The sequence below is a fragment of the Pseudophryne corroboree genome, chromosome 4 (genome assembly GCF_028390025.1).
Source record: "Pseudophryne corroboree isolate aPseCor3 chromosome 4, aPseCor3.hap2, whole genome shotgun sequence".
NCBI lineage: Eukaryota > Metazoa > Chordata > Amphibia > Anura > Myobatrachidae > Pseudophryne > Pseudophryne corroboree.
The window spans coordinates 72,860,946-72,881,715 of NC_086447.1; the positions used below are offsets into that span (position 1 = coordinate 72,860,946).

General features: G+C 45.9%; 1 protein-coding gene across 1 annotated transcript in view; it reads right to left on the bottom strand.

The window, feature by feature from the left end:
- Nucleotides 1–20,770, bottom strand: part of PKHD1 (PKHD1 ciliary IPT domain containing fibrocystin/polyductin) — a 985,750-nt gene that overhangs the window by 505,798 nt on the left and 459,182 nt on the right. The window contains exons 40-42 of the mRNA XM_063919219.1: nucleotides 19,682–19,876; nucleotides 17,360–17,485; nucleotides 14,459–14,592 (exon numbers count right to left, since the gene is read on the bottom strand). Of these exons, the coding sequence (XP_063775289.1) occupies nucleotides 14,459–14,592; nucleotides 17,360–17,485; nucleotides 19,682–19,876 (455 nt within the window). The remainder of the gene's footprint in view (nucleotides 1–14,458; nucleotides 14,593–17,359; nucleotides 17,486–19,681; nucleotides 19,877–20,770) is intronic.

Here is a 20,770-nt window from a genome sequence, read left to right on the forward strand (position 1 = left end):
TGACATATGGAGGGGCCCATACCTGTGTGTTGCCTAGGGTTCCAGGAGGTCTTAATTCAGCTCTGGAGATAACTCCATTATGTAAGGGATCCCTGTTTTACGTTAGGAATATGGAGGGTTTTTTACCACCAAAAGACAAACTTCCTCCTATACGTTTAACCCTTTCAATGCAAAGGACAAGTGGAATCTGTACTCCTGGTGTATATTAAAAATGCAAAGGATGAGCCCCGCTCACCATACAGTTAGTACTGCAGGAGTTCAAATGGAGGGAACTGTTATCTTGGGCCCTCATTCCGAGTTGTTAGCTCGTTCTTTTTCTTTGCATCGGTGCGATAAGTCGCAAACTGCGCACGCGCAATGTTCGCAGTGCGCCTGTGCCAGGTAAATTAGCACAAAAGATTGGTATTTTACTCACGGCTTTACGAAGATTTTTCATCGTTCTGGTGATCGGAGTGTGATTGACAGGAAGTGGGTGTTTCTGGGCGGAAACTGGCCGTTTTATGGGTGTGTGTGAAAAAACGCTGGCGTTTCTGTGAAAAACGCGGGAGTGTCTGAAGAAACGGGGGAGTGGCTGGGCGAACGCTGGGTGTGTTTGTGACGTCAAACCAGGAACGAAACTGACTGAACTGATGCGCAGTGACAGAGTAAGTCTCGAGCTACTCGGAAATTGCAAAGAAAATTCTAATCGCTATTCTATTCGCAATTCTGATAATCTTTAGTTCGCAATTCTGCAAAGCTAAGATTCACTCCCAGTAGGCGGCGGCTTAGCGTGTGCAATGCTGCTAAAAGCAGCTAGCGAGCGAACAACTCGGAATGAGGGCCTTGGTTGCTTGTTCTAGGTGCCGTAACTGTGGGGAAGTGGGAAAATATGGAGTAGTGCAATAAAATGCTCTATTTCCCCAATCTTAAAGCCCACAGATTCAGGGCATTGCTTTTTGAGAGAATGGAGTCCTCTTTTTCAAATGATGTGGTCCCTGACTAGTTTGATCACCATAGGATCATCTCTACATTGAAGAGATCATTAAGAAGTGCATAGATTGGGAGGGGGGGTTATCATCCATTCTGTCTTCAATTATTTCCAGGGTAGCCTCAAATGAAAGAGGGGAGTATCCTAATTGGTTGGTTACCATTCAGCCACCTTACACAGCCTAGGAAGGGGACCATAGATTAAAGGCTGTCCAGGTGCCCAAAATAAGTATGTGTCAGTAGAGAGTTTGAAGAAAACTCCCAAATATTGAACAATCTTCCTGAATGCATGACTAACGCGTTTTGTAGCTGAAAACTTCAACTTCATCCGATGACTCTTTGCTTTAAATTCTCCACTGAACACCTGGACTTGATCATATAGAGATGAATCATATCAACGGGAATTGAGATCATTGCACGTTTCCTGCTATGGAACTCCGGAAAACAAGATGGGAACTGGGAACATCTGTCCAATTATGAAATCAAATTAATGTGACTGAGATCAGACTATTTCAACTACAATATTGAGATTTTTTTTCCAGCTGCTAGACTAACATTGTCTACTGCACTTAAATTGCGATTTCACCAATCAGCAAATGCAATGATATTAAGGAAGAGATATATCATATGCTATGGGTCCATAGTGATCTATTTTTAAGACTCACTTAAGTATTCATGAGTGGCACTTTGTTTCTCTATCACAGAGATATATATATATACTAGTATTTTGGACCTGGGTTGTTAGCTATTGTGCCCGGTACTGCCGTTTTTTTTCCATCTTTCTCTTCATATTTCTCCCATATGTTTCCCCTTTATTGCTCTCTTTACACATTTAATACTATATACAGTAACACTGTACGGACAGGATCACGTGCACCCACCCATACCTTAAACAGAGCATTAGCTGTGTGCATCCTTCTGGCTGAACAGATCATGTGATCATAGACCCCTGGACCACCCTGAACTGGTCTGTACTGCAGGTGGTGTCAGATCCTGTGCCTCAAGTCCGATTATAATATTGGCAAATGCCTACAAGTTGGTAGGTGCGTAGCAGATGAGAGCAAGTTTAGTCCACATGTTGATTCCATACCGGAGTAGATTTTATTGTCAATAAAATAAGGTATCAATCTCTCTTGGGCAAAATACCGTACAGCTGTACAGCACTGTGGCGCTCCAATAACACAGTGACAAACTTGGGCACATGCAGATACCCTTATAGAGGCCTGTAAACAAGTCTTGCACTTGGAGTCTAGACAGTCTGACCTTTAAGTTTGGTGAATAATATCTACTCAGACATGTGATATTATTTAGACAATCAGCCCTGCACAATAGCACAAAGTTAAGAGACAGCATGTAGAGATTAACCATTTAATTACATATCAACATGAGTCATGTGATGGTGCCTCTTATTATAAGTCATGTGGCGGTGACTCCAATTAGGAGTCATGTGACTGTGCCTCCTATCAGGAACCAATTCCATTGTTCCTCCGATTAGGTGTCATGTGACCATGTCTCCGAGTAGGAGTCATGTGACTGTGTCTCCGATTAGGAGCAAAACAAATCCCAGGCATTCCACTACCATTGTTTTACCCACCAAGGAAGCAAAATATTGTTTTCAAAACTGCCACTCTCTTCAATATTGTGCTACTGCAAATTACATTTTTACCACAAAGAAAACCATTAGGTTCCTTACATCTTTATTCAAGCTTTATACTTGTAAATCAATATATATTTATAAATACTAATGTTTAAACTGGAGATGATAAAATGTCAGACTATCCCCACTAACTCACCAGGTACAAGGATAGTGCCAATGAGTGGCCTGGCAGCCAGAAGGTTAAAGCAAGGCACAGCTTTCCGGTTGATTGACTACATAGCCCTTGGTTAGTAGATAAGAGGGAATCCTTAAACTGCTGTTCACAAGGTATATTAGCTCACCAAACTTTGTCATTTACACGGTCTGTTTCCACATCAGCGCTCATGCTTTAGGCAGGAACGTACTCCAAAATTACCTTATGCCATTTTCTAAATTGCACTTCTACTTGAGGTCTGTACTTTGTGCCAGTCTCATCATTAAATCAGCTCATTCATACAGGCATACACCGTCATATTGATGGCGGTTTAGGCACGTAGAGAATTTGTGTAGAAATCAATTTAGTTCCTGATTTCAATGCATTTTAGAGTTTTATGCATGTTAAATTTTAGGTGAAAATTACTAATCTATAAATGCCTGGGGAAAACGGCAGGAGCATCACATCTCACCTGAACCAACTCCAATATCACAGTGCTAGATACACATATTCCTACATGCCCTGAGACTCTGAAATGTAGCCCTGTAAAGCACTGGGAACTGCCAATAAAGCCGATTCTGATTCTGATATCCCACTGGATTTTGTCCAAGATGGCAATTTATTACATTTAATTGAACAACATTGGCGTTCTATGAACCTGCATTAATGCAATGGGGCATATTGCAGTACAATCACTAAAAAAAGAATACATTTATCCAGTGTATCCAATGTATTGCCACAAGCTTCCAGCAACGCAATAAAGGGAATGGCTTCCTGATTTGTTACCCCAAAGCCCCCGGAGAGTGCTCCCATTATCGGAAGCTCCAAGCCACCGGAGACATAAACAAAATGATATAAGACACAGTATATAAAAATAATTCTTAGATGAAAAGTCTGTATCAAAACCTGGGTCGTCGTGAAAAAGGTCTTGGTACTTTAAGTGGGTGTGGCCAATTAGGGGCATGGTCACAGTCCCTGGTGCATATCAGGCCTCCAACAAGATGCGACTCTGGAAGGGGCGTGGCCAGTGTCAGACTGGGACATGAAGGGTCCACCGGGGGGGGATGCAGTGGTAGGGGCCCATGTGTCCAGTCTTCAGAGGGGGTGTAGCCAGCCACCACAGAGGTTTGGCTAACCATTAGAAAGTGCATGGTATGGGCCCCTTCATAAATATATATGGTAAATGCTGCTAGTGCTTGCATGATAATGTATCAGACTAATAACAGCAATGTACTGTAGGAAATACACCATAGTCCTGTGCAGTAAAAGGATATCCTTACAAAGAAATAAGGATCAAACTAGGTTAGAGAAAAAAATAATGTTAAAAAAAAAGGGGCAGACTAGATGGGCCAAGTGGTTCTTCTCTGCCGTCACATTCTAAGATAGCATCTGTATAATGTATAATTCAAGTCTGGAACCTGAGAAGGAGGTGGGGCCCACTAGGGGTTTCCCCTGGACACCTGTGGGCCAGTCCAACCCTGGGTGTGGCCACACAATGTTAAGCCATGACTACGCCTACTTGACTGGCCCGGGCCCAAATGCTTTGTATCCCCCCATTTCTGTGCCTCTAGTCAAAACTGTGTAATATAGGTCATGGCTACCACTTGTGGAAAGGGTCTTGAGCCTGTCATATCACACCGATCGTGTATGCCCATTTGCAGAGTGTATCTTGCGTGACTTTGCACTGCACATGCTCTGAAAATAGGCACCACACAGGAATTTAGGCCTCTATGATGGAAGAGGCCGGGCAGGGACAGGAAGTCCCATCCTCAGGTAGGTAAAGGTCACGCACCAGCGGGCTATGCAGACCAGCACTTTGAAGAACATACAGTACGCCTGCTTGGTTATGTACCTTTACCACCTAGTGTAGGGCATGTGCAAGCACCGCGCTCACTGATAGTGAGGACTGGTAGGACACCAGGCGGTACAGTCATTTCCTAAGCATACAGCAGGTAATGGTGGTTCCCCGGGGTAAGAACCTCTTGTTTGCTTCATGGAGGGGCAGCACACAGAGAGTGGGCAAATCCACTAAGGTTAAAGCTGATGCTGTTTGGGGTTTTATTGGAGCACAGTGAGGAGTTGGCAGTCATCAAGGGAAACTACAGTTTAAAACAGCTGCAGTTCTCTCAGTAAAGCGTTATAGGGCCATTGGGAGGGCTGGCGACTTTGAGCCTGCGGAAAGCACAGTTAGATGGCTCAGGCTCCTAGCAGCACACTGCAGCGGATTATATATGAGTTGTTATAATTAGACCCAGCACAGCAATATGTAACCAGAGTTCAATGCAAAAGACTCACACTTTTACCCCACACAGAAATGGTTCTAAAGGTCTCTTCCCTCATGTGCTTTTCCGTCTCTTACTTAAACCATCTTCAACGGCACCAAATCCCACGGTTTTCTGCCACCTTGATACTTTTTTCAGTGTCGTCTGCTGATGCAGATATGTTTATTTACTCTGTACTTGTCCTACATTGTCTTCAACTGCAGTCACTGTTTTACGTATTTGTTTAAGTACAGTACAGTACTTGGGTGTAATTGGGCGCTGTGGATCCCTTGTGGCGCCAAATAAACGATAATAATAATAATACAACAAAGAGATATTTCTAGTGACCTGCATGCAATACAGAGACCATTATAGTGCCCTCAGAACAATACAGAAAGCATGTGACTGACCTCTAGACAATACAGGGAACATTCTATTTACTTATATGTACTGTATTACAGAGGAAATTTTCACTGACTGACTGACAATACAAGATAGCATTCTAGTGGTCCTGAAGCAATGCAGAGAGCATTACAGTGTCCTATTCATTATAGAGAACTTTAATACCCCTTTCACACTGCCAACGCCGGATCCTACCCGGGAATTGGAAGCGGGTCCTTCCTGGGTGGGATCCGGCATTGGCAGCTGCTGCAGGCTTCCCCGACCCGACAATAAGCCAGGCGCGTAGCCATAGCAGCGGGGGGGGCGAAGCCGGCGGCGGAGGTGGATTTCGGCAAGGCCCCTTTCACACCGCATGCCGACCCGTGTCGACCCGGCAATATGCCGGGTCGATACCGGGTTATTTGTGCGGTGTGAAAGGGGTATTATTGATCACAATACAATACAGAGAGATTTCTACTGTTTTATATACATTACAAACAGCAATCTAGTGACCACTATAAAATGGCAGAGTACATTCTGTACCAATGTCTTCTATACAGCAGTGCAAACCATTGCTGAGATGCCCACAGTGTGATGGAGTGAAACGCCCACCATGCGCTGGGGTGTACGAGCGCAGAGACTCCCACTTTCAGGCTCCATGGTCTGTGAAATTGCGATGAAGACACTCCAACATTGGTCACGCCGTAGACATTTGAAGTAGGCCTAGGGCCTACTCTAACTACATTCCTCAGATCCAATGACAGTAAGCATGGCCTCGGAAGCAGTGAGTCTGTGACTGGGAATGCAGCAGCGCTCGCAGACACACCCCTGCCAGTCCCATGAAATGGACCCTTGTTGCGTTTCACTTAAGGACACCTCCCAGTTTCCACCCTGACACGCCCAGGGATTGCAAACCACTCAGTATCTATAACGGGTGCAAGGTGTGCGGTGCACAAACTGCACCTATTTTATTTAATACTCACCTCTTCGGGGTGTCCCTCCAGCAGCAGCATCTATGACAAATTTCCGGGTAAATAGCGCGGCGGCCATTTCCCATAAGTGTGTGCTTGCGCAGTAAGGAAACCTCTGGGAAAATGGTTGCCGCACCATTTACCTGGAGATTTGCAGATGCGCAATAGAGTCTGTTCCCCTCTAGTGCTCAGACTCTATTGAGGTTACCGGGTGCCTGCTGCAGAGGAGGGGTTTTCGGGGGAGACGGCAGCACACGGCCATCGCCCTCCTGTTAAAACTAGTGATGAGCGGGTTCGGTTTCTTGGAAACCGAACCCCCCCGAACTTCAGCTTATTTTACACGGGTCCGAGCAGGCTCGGATCCTCCCGCCTTGCTCGGTTAACCCGAGCGCGCCCGAACGTCATCATCCCGCTGTCGGATTCTCGCGAGGCTCGTATTCTATCGCGAGACTCGGATTCTATATAAGGAGCCGCGCGTCGCCGCCATTTTCACACGTGCATTGAGATTGATAGGGAGAGGACGTGGCTGGCGTCCTCTCCGTTTAGACTAGAGTAGAGACACTTGATTGTTGATTTACTAATTTTGGGGAGCATATTAGGAGTACTACTTGCTGTTGCTGATAGTGTGACCAGTGACCACCAGTTTAATTAATCCGTTCTCTGCCTGAAAAAAAACGATACACAGTGTGACACAGTCACATACCATATCTGTGCTCAGCCTCAGTGTGCTGCATCATATGTAATACTGTATATCTGACTGTGCTGAGTGCTCACTGCTCACACAGCTTAATTGTGGGGGAGACTGGGGAGCAGTTATGGCAGGAGTACATATTTTAAGTACAGTGCACACTTTTGCTGCCAGAGTGCCACTGCCAGTGTGACTGACCAGTGACCACTGACCACCAGTATATTGTGATTGTCTGCTGACCACCAGTATATTGTGATTGTCTGCCTGAAAAAGTTAAACACTCGTCGTGTGGTGTTTTTTATTCTATAAACGCATTCTGCTGACAGTGTCCAGCAGGTCCGTCATTATATAATATATACCTGTCCGGCTGCAGTAGTGATATATATATATTTTTTATATCATTATCATCCAGTCTATATTAGCAGCAGACGCAGTACGGTAGTCCACGGCTGTAGCTACCTCTGTGTCGGCAGTCGCTCGTCCATTCATAATTGTATACCACCTACCCGTGGTGTTTTTTTTTTCTATCTTCTTGATACTAGTAGCTTACTTTAGGAGTCTGCAGTGCTGAGCTGACAGTGTCCAGCAGGTCCATCATTATATAATATATACCTGTCCGGCTGCAGTAGTGATATATATATATATTTTATATCATTATCATCCAGTCTATATTAGCAGCAGACGCAGTACGGTAGTCCACGGCTGTAGCTACCTCTGTGTCGGCAGTCGCTCGTCCATCCATAATTGTATACCACCTACCCGTGGTGTTTTTTTTTCTTTCTATCTTCTTGATACTAGTAGCTTACTTTAGGAGTCTGCAGTGCTGAGCTGACAGTGTCCAGCAGGTCCGTCATTATATAATATATACCTGTCCGGCTGCAGTAGTGATATATATTTTTTATCTCATTATCATCCAGTCTATATTAGCAGCAGACGCAGTACGGTAGTCCACGGCTGTAGCTACCTCTGTGTCGGCAGTCGCTCGTCCATCCATAATTGTATACCACCTACCCGTGGTGTTTTTTTTTTCTATCTTCTTGATACTAGTAGCTTACTTTAGGAGTCTGCAGTGCTGAGCTGACAGTGTCCAGCAGGTCCGTCATTATATAATATATACCTGTCCGGCTGCAGTAGTGATATATATATATTTTTTATCTCATTATCATCCAGTCTATATTAGCAGCAGACGCAGTACGGTAGTCCACGGCTGTAGCTACCTCTGTGTCGGCAGTCGCTCGTCCATCCATAATTGTATACCACCTACCCGTGGTGTTTTGTTTTTTTCTATCTTCTTGATACTAGTAGCTTACTTTAGGAGTCTGCAGTGCTGAGCTGACAGTGTCCAGCAGGTCCGTCATTATATAATATATACCTGTCCGGCTGCAGTAGTGATATATATATATTTTATATCTCATTATCATCCAGTCTATATTAGCAGCAGACGCAGTACGGTAGTCCACGGCTGTAGATACCTCTGTGTCGGCAGTCGCTCGTCCATCCATAATTGTATACCACCTACCCGTTGTGTTTTTTTTTCTTTCTATCTTCTTGATACTAGTAGCTTACTTTAGGAGTCTGCAGTGCTGAGCTGACAGTGTCCAGCAGGTCCGTCATTATATAATATATACCTGTCCGGCTGCAGTAGTGATATATATATATATTTTTTATATCATTATCATCCAGTCTATATTAGCAGCAGACGCAGTACGGTAGTCCACAGCTGTAGCTACCTCTGTGTCGGCAGTCGCTCGTCCATCCATAATTGTATACCACCTACCCGTGGTGTTTTTTTTTTTCTATCTTCTTGATACTAGTAGCTTACTTTAGGAGTCTGCAGTGCTGAGCTGACAGTGTCCAGCAGGTCCATCATTATATAATATATACCTGTCCGGCTGCAGTAGTGATATATATATTTTTTATCTCATTATCATCCAGTCTATATTAGCAGCAGACGCAGTACGGTAGTCCACGGCTGTAGCTACCTCTGTGTCGGCAGTCGCTCGTCATCCATAAGTATACTAGTATCCATCCATCTCCATTGTTTACCTGAGGTGCCTTTTAGTTGTGCCTATTAAAATATGGAGAACAAAAATGTTGAGGTTCCAAAAATAGGGAAAGATCAAGATCCACTTCCACCTCGTGCTGAAGCTGCTGCCACTAGTCATGGCCGAGACAATGAAATGCCATCAACGTCGTCTGCCAAGGCCGATGCCCAATGTCATAGTACAGAGCATGTAAAATCCAAAACACCAAATATCAGTAAAAAAAGGACTCAAAAATCTAAAATAAAATTGTCGTCGGAGAAGCGTAAACTTGCCAATATGCCATTTACCACACGGAGTGGCAAGGAACGGCTGAGGCCCTGGCCTATGTTCATGGCTAGTGGTTCAGCTTCACATGAGGATGGAAGCACTCAGCCTCTCGCTAGAAAAATGAAAAGACTCAAGCTGGCAAAAGCACAGCAAAGAACTGTGCGTTCTTCGAAATCACAAATCCACAAGGAGAGTCCAATTGTGTCGGTTGCGATGCCTGACCTTCCCAACACTGGACGTGAAGAGCATGCGCCTTCCACCATTTGCACGCCCCCTGCAAGTGCTGGAAGGAGCACCCGCAGTCCAGTTCCTGATAGTCAGATTGAAGATGTCAGTGTTGAAGTACACCAGGATGAGGAGGATATGGGTGTTGCTGGCGCTGGGGAGGAAATTGACCAGGAGGATTCTGATGGTGAGGTGGTTTGTTTAAGTCAGGCACCCGGGGAGACACCTGTTGTCTGTGGGAGGAATATGGCCATTGACATGCCTGGTGAAAATACCAAAAAAATCAGCTCTTCGGTGTGGAAGTATTTCAACAGAAATGTGGACAACATTTGTCAAGCCGTGTGTTGCCTTTGTCAAGCTGTAATAAGTAGGGGTAAGGACGTTAACCACCTCGGAACATCCTCCCTTATACGTCACCTGCAGCGCATTCATCATAAGTCAGTGACAAGTTCAAAAACTTTGGGCGACAGCGGAAGCAGTCCACTGACCAGTAAATCCCTTCCTCTTGTAACCAAGCTCACGCAAACCACCCCACCAACTCCCTCAGTGTCAATTTCCTCCTTCCCCAGGAATGCCAATAGTCCTGCAGGCCATGTCACTGGCAATTCTGACGAGTCCTCTCCTGCCTGGGATTCCTCCGATGCATCCTTGCGTGTAACGCCTACTGCTGCTGGCGCTGCTGTTGTTGCTGCTGGGAGTCGATGGTCATCCCAGAGGGGAAATCGTAAGACCACTTTTACTACTTCCACCAAGCAATTGACTCTCCAACAGTCCTTTGCGAGGAAGATGAAATATCACAGCAGTCATCCTGCTGCAAAGCGGATAACTGAGGCCTTGGCATCCTGGGCGGTGAGAAACGTGGTTCCGGTATCCATCATTACTGCAGAGCCAACTAGAGACTTGTTGGAGGTACTGTGTCCCCGGTACCAAATACCATCTAGGTTCCATTTCTCTAGGCAGGCGATACCGAAAATGTACACAGACCTCAGAAAAAGACTCACCAGTGTCCTAAAAAATGCAGTTGTACCCAATGTCCACTTAACCACGGACATGTGGACAAGTGGAGCAGGGCAGGCTCAGGACTATATGACTGTGACAGCCCACTGGGTAGATGTATGGACTCCCGCCGCAAGAACAGCAGCGGCGGCACCAGTAGCAGCATCTCGCAAACGCCAACTCTTTCCTAGGCAGGCTACGCTTTGTATCACCGCTTTCCAGAATACGCACACAGCTAAAAACCTCTTACGGCAACTGAGGAAGATCATCGCGGAATGGCTTACCCCAATTGGACTCTCCTGTGGATTTGTGGCATCGGACAACGCCAGCAATATTGTGTGTGCATTAAATCTGGGCAAATTCCAGCACGTCCCATGTTTTGCACATACCTTGAATTTGGTGGTGCAGAATTTTTTAAAAAACGACAGGGGCGTGCAAGAGATGCTGTCGGTGGCCAGAAGAATTGCGGGACACTTTCGGCGTACAGGCACCACGTACAGAAGACTGGAGCACCACCAAAAACGCCTGAACCTACCCTGCCATCATCTGAAGCAAGAAGTGGTAACGAGGTGGAATTCAACCCTCTATATGCTTCAGAGGTTGGAGGAGCAGCAAAAGGCCATTCAAGCCTATACAATTGAGCACGATATAGGAGGTGGAATGCACCTGTCTCAAGCGCAGTGGAGAATGATTTCAACGTTGTGCAAGGTTCTGCTGCCCTTTGAACTTGCCACACGTGAAGTCAGTTCAGACACTGCCAGCCTGAGTCAGGTCATTCCCCTCATCAGGCTTTTGCAGAAGAAGCTGGAGACATTGAAGGAGGAGCTAACACAGAGCGATTCCGCTAGGCATGTGGGACTTGTGGATGGAGCCCTTAATTCGCTTAACAAGGATTCACGGGTGGTCAATCTGTTGAAATCAGAGCACTACATTTTGGCCACCGTGCTCGATCCTAGATTTAAAACCTACCTTGGATCTCTCTTTCCGGCAGGCACAAGTCTGCTGGGGTTCAAAGAACTGCTGGTGACAAAATTGTCAAGTCAAGCGGAACGCGACCTGTCAACATCTCCTCCTTCACATTCTCCCGCAACTGGGGGTGCGAGGAAAAGGCTCAGAATTCCGACCCCACCCGCTGGCGGTGATGCAGGGCAGTCTGGAGCGACTGCTGATGCAGGGCAGTCTGGAGCGACTGCTGATGCTGACATCTGGTCCGGACTGAAGGACCTGACAACGATTACGGACATGTCGTCTACTGTCACTGCATATGATTCTCTCCCCATTGAAAGAATGGTGGAGGATTATATGAGTGACCGCATCCAAGTAGGCACGTCAGAAAGTCCGTACTTATACTGTTAGGAAAAAGAGGCAATTTGGAGGCCCTTGCACAAACTGGCTTTATTCTACCTAAGTTGCCCTCCCACAAGTGTGTACTCCGAAAGAGTGTTTAGTGCCGCCGCTCACCTTGTCAGCAATCGGCGTACGAGGTTACATCCAGAAAATGTGGAGAAGATGATGTTCATTAAAATGAATTATAATCAATTCCTCCGTGGAGACATTGACCAGCAGCAATTGCCTCCACAAAGTACACAGGGAGCTGAGATGGTGGATTCCAGTGGGGACGAATTGATAATCTGTGAGGAGGGGGATGTACACGGTGATATATCGGAGGATGATGATGAGGTGGACATCTTGCCTCTGTAGAGCCAGTTTGTGCAAGGAGAGATTAATTGCTTCTTTTTTGGTGGGGGTCCAAACCAACCCGTCATTTCAGTCACAGTCGTGTGGCAGACCCTGTCACTGAAATGATGGGTTGGTTAAAGTGTGCATGTCCTGTTTATACAACATAAGGGTGGGTGGGAGGGCCCAAGGACAATTCCATCTTGCACCTCTTTTTTCTTTAATTTTTCTTTGCATCATGTGCTGTTTGGGGAGTAGTTTTTTGAAGGGCCATCCTGCGTGACACTGCAGTGCCAATCCTAGATGGGCCAGGTGTTTGTGTCGGCCACTTGGGTCGCTTATCTTAGTCACAGAGCTACCTCATTGCGCCTCTTTTTTTCTTTGCGTCATGTGCTGTTTGGGGAGTAGTTTTTTGAAGGGCCAGCCTGCGTGACACTGCAGTGCCACTCCTAGATGGGCCAGGTGTTTGTGTCGGCCACTTGGGTCGCTTATCTTAGTTAGAGAGCTACCTCATTGCGCCTTTTTTCTTTGCGTCATGTGCTGTTTGGGGAGTAGTTTTTTGAAGGGCCAGCCTGCGTGACACTGCAGTGCCACTCCTAGATGGGCCAGGTGTTTGTGTCGGCCACTTGGGTCGCTTAGCTTACTCACACAGCTACCTCATTGCGCCTCTTTTTTTCTTTGCATCATGTGCTGTTTGGGGAGTAGTTTTTTGAAGGGCCATCCTGCGTGACACTGCAGTGCCACTCCTAGATGGGCCAGGTGTTTGTGTCGGCCACTTGGGTCGCTTATCTTAGTCACAGAGCTACCTCATTGCGCCTCTTTTTTTCTTTGCGTCATGTGCTGTTTGGGGAGTAGTTTTTTGAAGGGCCAGCCTGCGTGACACTGCAGTGCCACTCCTAGATGGGCCAGGTGTTTGTGTCGGCCACTTGGGTCGCTTAGCTTACTCACACAGCTACCTCATTGCGCCTCTTTTTTTCTTTGCGTCATGTGCTGTTTGGGGAGTAGTTTTTTGAAGGGCCAGCCTGCGTGACACTGCAGTGCCACTCCTAGATGGGCCAGGTGTTTGTGTCGGCCACTTGGGTCGCTTAGCTTACTCACACAGCTACCTCATTGCGCCTCTTTTTTTCTTTGCGTCATGTGCTGTTTGGGGGGTGTTTTTTGGAAGGGCCATCCTGCGTAACACTGCAGTCCCACTCCTAGATGGGCCAGGTGTTTGTGTCGGCCACTTGGGTCGCTTAGCTTAGCCATCCAGCGACCTCGGTGCAAATTTTAGGACTAAAAATAATATTGTGAGGTGTGAGGTGTTCAGAATAGACTGAAAATGAGTGGAAATTATGGTTTTTAGGTTAATAATACTTTGGGATCAAAATGACCCCCAAATTCTATGATTTAAGCTGTTTTTTAGGGTTTTTTGAAAAAAAACACCCGAATCCAAAACACACCCGAATCCGACAAAAAATATTCGGTGAGGTTTTGCCAAAACGCGTTCGAACCCAAAACACGGCCGCGGAACCGAACCCAAAACCAAAACACAAAACCCGAAAAATTTCCGGCGCTCATCACTAGTTAAAACTGCCCTGAAACCACTTTTCAAGTGTTAGCCACACAGTACACAACTGTGAATGCCATCAGACACTTGGGTTTGCGTATGCGCAGTAGCAAACAATCGCTCAATTACAATCTCCAATATGTAGGTGTGGCCCTGGTAACATAGATACACAGGGATACATTTACTAAGGTGGAAGTTTTTTTAGAACTGGTGATGTTGCCCATAGCAACCAATCACATTCTATTATCTTCTAGAAGCAGCTTGATAAATGTTAGCTAGAATCTGATTGGTTGCTATGAGCAACATCACCAGTTCTAAAAAAACTCCTCCCTTAGTAGAAAATCTGGTAGTGTTTCTAGTCTATTATGGCGAAACATTTTTGCATCCCTAAATACCTAACTAATACACTGAATATTTTTCACCCCTTATACACTGTGTACACTGTGTACCTAGATAAGTCTCTTATGTTTATACATTTCTACCTTGTATACCTTTTGATGATGTCATTCTTGTTGTCCTTTTCCGTTACGTACAGTATATGATGTTTTGGAACACAGAACAATTAAGAATATGGAGACGGATTCAATGCACATAATACACATAATGGGGATAAAATACATATTTTTGGATGTACCCTCTTACCTCTATGGCGCTAGAAGGTGATCTGATATAAATAGCGGCAGGCGCCAGCGTCTCAATGTTAGAGAGGCCAGTGGTTCCTGAAATCCTTATAAACAGATTATGTTTCACGTTATTGTGGTCTTCTGAATGTTCTCCTGTGATAAAGTCAAACAGACAAAGCATATATCATAATAATATAATGCTTTATAACACATTGGGGGTCATTCCGAGTTGTTCGCTCGTTGCCGATTTTCTCAACGGAGTGATTAATGCAATAATGCGCATGGTACGCAGTGCGCATGCGCTAAGTATTTTAGCTCAAAACTTAGTAGATTTACTCACGGCAGAACAAAGAATTTTCATCGTTGAAGTGATCGGAGTGTGATTGACAGGAAGTGGGTGTTTCTGGGCGGATACTCAGCGTTTTCACGGCGTTTGCGGAAAAACGCAGGCGTGCCAGGGAAAAACGTGGGAAACGGGGGAGTGGCTGGGCGAACGCTGGGTGTGTTTGTGACGTCAAACCAGGAACGAAAAGGACTGAGCTGGTTGCAATGGCAGAGTAAGTCTGGAGCTACTCAGAAACTGCGGGGTAATCGTTACGACAAAATTAGCGAATCTTTCGTTCGCAATTCTGCTATGCTAAGATACACTCCCAGTAGGCGGCGGCTTAGCGTGTGCAATGCTGCTAAAAGCAGCTAGCGAGCGAACAACTCGGAATCACCCCCATTGAGTGAGATTTAATTCTATTCTCGCCAGCAGCCACTAGATGGCGCCCAAATGGAGCTATTCAATTGTAGCTCCGTTCGGGTGCGATGGCCACTGGTGTCTACATTTCAGCTCGCACCCTGTGGGGTGGTGAGCTGAAATGTACGAAAAGTAACCCATTTGGGCGACCAAACAGCACTTTTCACGATTGAGCCCAGTACTATGGTCGGGTTTAGCTGATTTACACAGCTAAGCCCGAACTCTATATGGCGCGATCAGTATTAAAACCAGAAACAATTGAATATCACCCTTTAGACAGGAGACGGGCGTGATGATCAATTAAATATCACCAATTAAATATATATATATATATATATATATATATATATATACACATATCCACACAGTTTTGTGTTTTTTTTTCCTGTGAACTCTCCAGCATTAGGCTATTAGTACATAGCAACAATTCATAAAATTATTACGGAACTGCTGGCCGGGAGCTACTCTTGAAGTGCAAAGGCATTGCCGCTGTGCGATGCCTTTGCACTTCTGCAGGAAGGGGGGGGGCGGCACTGACATGCGGGGCGGACTATCCCTGTGCTGGGCGTCCCCCCGCATATCAGTGTGAATGATCGCAGCTGTGCTAAATTTAGCACAGCTACGATCACCTCGGAATGACCCCCATTGTCAGATTGATCCACTTTTATAGAACATAAGGTCTAATTTTTGCTGCAAGGGACTTTATTGAGTCTGTGCTTGCAGTGGCACTGTACATAACATTATACATCCCCTGTGGCCAGAGTAAGCAAATAGCATCCCAAATGTTTTCCTGAAAATCCAGTGCAAACATCCGCGTCACAAATTAGGGAATCCTCTCTAGTGTGACCTTTCTCCCCTCCTCGCTGATCCTCTCACTTTATCACATGCAAAAATAAATCACATTCCAGCACTCCAGGCTCTCAGACTTTAATGAAAGCTGCTCAGATGAAACTCTGCTCCAAATCTATTTTTACCTATCATTCCCCCTGGCCCATCTAGCAGAACTGAGGAAGAGTCTTCCGCCTGGGTCTCTAACCATTGCCACTGCACAAGGGCTTCTTGGCTCAGCATTGACAACCAGGCTTTTCCCGGAGAGGACAGTTTAAAAGTAGGTAAGTATGAAGTAAAGAGAGATAAAGTACTAACCAATCAACTGCCAACTGCCATGTTACAGGCTGTGTTTGAAAAATGAGAGCTGATTGGTCGGTACTTTAGCTCTCTCTACTTTATCACTTTCCAAACTTTTTAAATATCCCCCTAATGTTACTGGTTGTAAAGTGCTGTTCCGGTGGAACTTTGTGGCGATCGCAGTGAAGTGAATTTAGCCCCTTCCCAAAGATATGTGGTCCTCTCAGTGGGGGTCATTCCGAGTTGTTCGCTCTGTATTTTTCTTCGCATCGCAGCGATTTTCCGCTAACTGCGCATGCGCAATGTTCGCACTGCGACTGCGCCAAGTAAATTTGCTATGCAGTTAGGTATTTTACTCACGGCATTACGAGGTTTTTTCTTCGTTCTGGTGATCGGAGTGTGATTGACAGGAAGTGGGTGTTTCTGGGCGGAAACTGGCCGTTTTATGGGTGTGTGTGCGAAAAAACGCTACCGTTTCTGGGAAAAACGCGGGAGTGGCTGGAGAAACGGAGGAGTGTCTGGGCGAACGCTGGGTGTGTTTGTGACGTCAAACCAGGAACGACAAGCACTGAACTGATCGCAGATGCCGAGTAAGTCTGGAGCTACTCAGAAACTGCTAAGAAGTGTCTATTCGCAATTTTGCTAATCTTTCGTTCGCAATTTTGCTAAGCTAAGATTCACTCCCAGTAGGTGGCGGCTTAGCGTGTGCAAAGCTGCTAAAAGCAGCTTGCGCGCGAACAACTCGGAATGACCACCAGTGTGCGTGGACCCCGGCATCAGACACCCATAGTTCTGCCAGTTACGGTATGGAAATCACGCCGTAATGGCTGGAAATCTGCGCAGGTACCATTGGCTGGGATCTCTAGTGGTAATGACCTAGTGCTAACACAGGACGGTGTAAGGCGGAATAAGTATTTATTAGTTAAGCGCTTTATTTTAGACTAAACACATGGAATAAACGCAAATGCCTGGTTGCCGTCTTTTATACTTGACATCCCATGGCTAGATGTCTCCAGCAGTGGATCTAAGACCCCAGTAACTCCGACTCACCAATCATCAGGCTGTGACCTTTAGTATTGTAGAATATATTTTCCTCCACCGTGAACTGTGAAATCCCAGAGAGGCTGATGCCACGAGCAAAGGTATTCCTTACAACGCACCCTCGTATGTAGGAGCCTGCAACCAGAGAAGAGAGGACGTTTCTATCCAGAAGCTCCATGGTCAGATCATATCACACTGGGAAATACAGACCCCAGCCCCAGTGTCTATAATAATAAGCACTATTAGACGGCAAGGTGTAGGATTGTATATAAATTGGTATCATGACAGCTCTTGAGTTAGGCTCAGACATCAGTCTGTGCTGATGGAACACCAGGGCTTCAGGACTAGTCCGGGTGTGCAACCTGCTCCAAAGCAGGACATGTAACACCAATGTAACCATATCCAGCAGTGACTATCAGTAGGAAAGAATGCAGTGAATCCACTACTGCATGTGCTCCCTTCATTCCAGCCTTTGCCCAGACGGTCCCTGTGACCCCGTTCATCAGATCTATACAGTAGAGTGAGATGCCAATCAGGACTTCACAGCAGTTCACTGATCAGATGCTTGGGGTTATAGAGAACAGCGATCAGCTGACCGCTGCCCTTATTGTATCAGCTGACTGGCTGCTCTCATCATATCAGCTGACCGGCTACCCTCACTGTATCAGCTGTTCGGCTGCCCTCACCGTATCGCTGACCGGCTGTCCTGCAGGCAGGAAAGGCTGAGCTAGAGTAGGTGAAATGGGGGGTAAGCTCTAATAACGCCATCTGAAGATAGCATTATTATCACAGGGCTCCCTCCGGTATTTTTCTACAGTTAGATTTGAGTAAATCTGAAGTAGATCGCATTTCACATGACAAGTATGGGAAATGCGATCTTCTTACTGAAACTGCAATAATAAAGCCTTGGAGGATATTTTTGCAAATTCTCCTCCAAATGCCCATCAGTACATTTAGGTGATATGAAAATAATATTGATAAATATGCCCGATAGTCTTTGGAGATGTGCATCCTAGCTCAAATCTATATTGCAGTGTAAAAATAAATCTGTCCAGCATTTGAGGGCTCCATGCAAAAGCAGCCAGTGTTTACCCTGTATACAAAATAACGGGATATGTCCAGGTAAAGGCTCTATGTACTACTGCATGGTGATGTTGTGTCATGCTATGCAGGGGTGCACTGAGTAAAAGTTGTAACCACAGTATTCTGGCTAGGAGCTTAGGGGGTTATTCAGAGTTGTTAGCAAATCAAGAAAGTTAGCAATTGGGCAAAACCATGTGCACTGCAGGTGGGACAGATATAACATGTGCAGAGAGAGTTAGATTTGGGTGGGGAGTGTTCAAACTGAAATATAAATTGCAGTGTAAAAATAAAGCAGCCAGTATTTTCCCTGCACAAAAACTATATAACTCACCCAAATCTAAATCTCTCTGCACATGTTACATCTGCCCCACCTGCAGTGCAACATGGTTTTGCCCACTTGCTAACTTTTTTGGTTTGCTAACAATTCTGAATAACCCCCTAAGACACAAATATATCTGTGACTGGGCCAGAACCTTTACGTGTTAGCTGGATCCTCGAGTACTACCCTGATAAGCTGCACACCATCTTGCAGTACCACTTTTTAGAGGCAGGTGGTGGTGTAGAGACATTACATTCTTCCATTGCTGTCTCATGGAAAACTGTCAAGTGTAGTCTACTCTATGGCATATTGTATTCAGCCATTATGAGCATGTCTTTTTGCAGATACAGATGTGTCCTCATACACTATTGCCGCAGTTGCGCCAAACAGGCCTTCTCGGCACGCCTTGTCCCGTACACTCCTCTTTTTCACTCGAATGGGCGTTTTAGTCGCACAAATTAAACAATCGGATGTGATAAAATCGCTTCTAGAGATTGCACCGATTAATTTGATGTGTGACACTTGAACATCTGTGTGCGACTGAGTCTGAATCTATATAGGAAGTGCTGTGATGCAGCAGCTGCGGCTTTTTTCTCACGCCAAGTTCCGTTGTGCTTCATCTGTGACTTTGCACATATTTAAAACTAATTCCAGTGCGGTTACAGTCGCAGGCAGCCCAGTGTCTCTGGCACAGACTGTGTACAGACTGAGTGGTATGTCGCTGCATCTGCTGTGCGAATAAGACACAAATTGAAAGAAAATATGTCTATGCTACATCGCACGGTGTTGCTTACTCGCGCCCAGCGCTATGAGCCGCATGGTGTATTGAGGCAGTATGGCAGTTTTTCTTTAAGAATTAGAATTGGCAGTATGGATCACAGTTTCCTTTTGACATACTGTATAATTCTGGAAGGGCAACTCTTTCATACCACACATGGGAACATCGCCGACAATGCTGAGGGCGCAAAATGGCTTCCTAAAAGTCTGCCCGGCGTACAGGAACCCGACTCCAGAAATTTGGATCAGACTGGGCTCATCCTTCAAGGCTTGTGCGATAAAAACCGAACCCAGATCTTGGGATCCCAGGATTTTCTCACTTTTACCGTAACGGCACTCGGAAATATCTAAAGGGGACATGGAAATACGATTAGAACATGACAACTGTACGCGGACAATCGTTATGAGCCAAAAAGTATTACCTAAAATAATGCATCTAGAGGTAAAGTGAACACAATACTAACGTGACCATTCGTGAGGGGAGAAACGCCAGTGTGCTCTGGGCATGGGGCTTTTCTCCCTTTAATGGACAGAACCATTAACCCCTGGAATTAGGCACACTCAGGGGTCTTGGCAAGGGTGTGCCTGGCCTCCACTGATGACCACTGATGTATTTTTGCTCCACCAATGGGAAAGTGTTCAGGTTCCCTGCAATTGGTTTAGGCATGCCAAGTTAGATTTATCCCCCACAATCTTAGTTACTGCCCAGATGGCTCCTACAGTACCTCCCACCTCGCACACCCTGAACTGAGGGCTACACAGGCATTATACTGTACAAACTACAAGATTTTAGAAAGACTACCGAAATAGGCTCCCAGGAATGTAGAGGACCCTAATGGATCAAAAGTGAGGTGGGTGGTCGAGGGGACTGATGAAATGATTTGCGATGACTTGAATCATCATGGTCAGGGCTTAAAGTGGTACAGGAGAGGTGGTGGAACTCATTTACCATGCCACCTTCCTGCCTCCCCCCCCTCCCCCCTATCACATTAATCGGAGACAGAGCCAGTGCTAGTGTTTTTGGCACCCCCCTGCTCCTCTTCATGGCTCTTCTTCCCTTCAGGAACGGTGACAACATGACATCACATACGCCATGCCAGAAAATGAAGCCACTGGGACCTGAAGAGGGGATGAACGACAGTGTGTGTGAGTACCATGAGGGGTGGGCTGTAAATGGAGGAGGACCATGGAGCCACCAGGACCTGAGGAAGGGGGAGGTGGCTGCAACTCATCAGTAACAC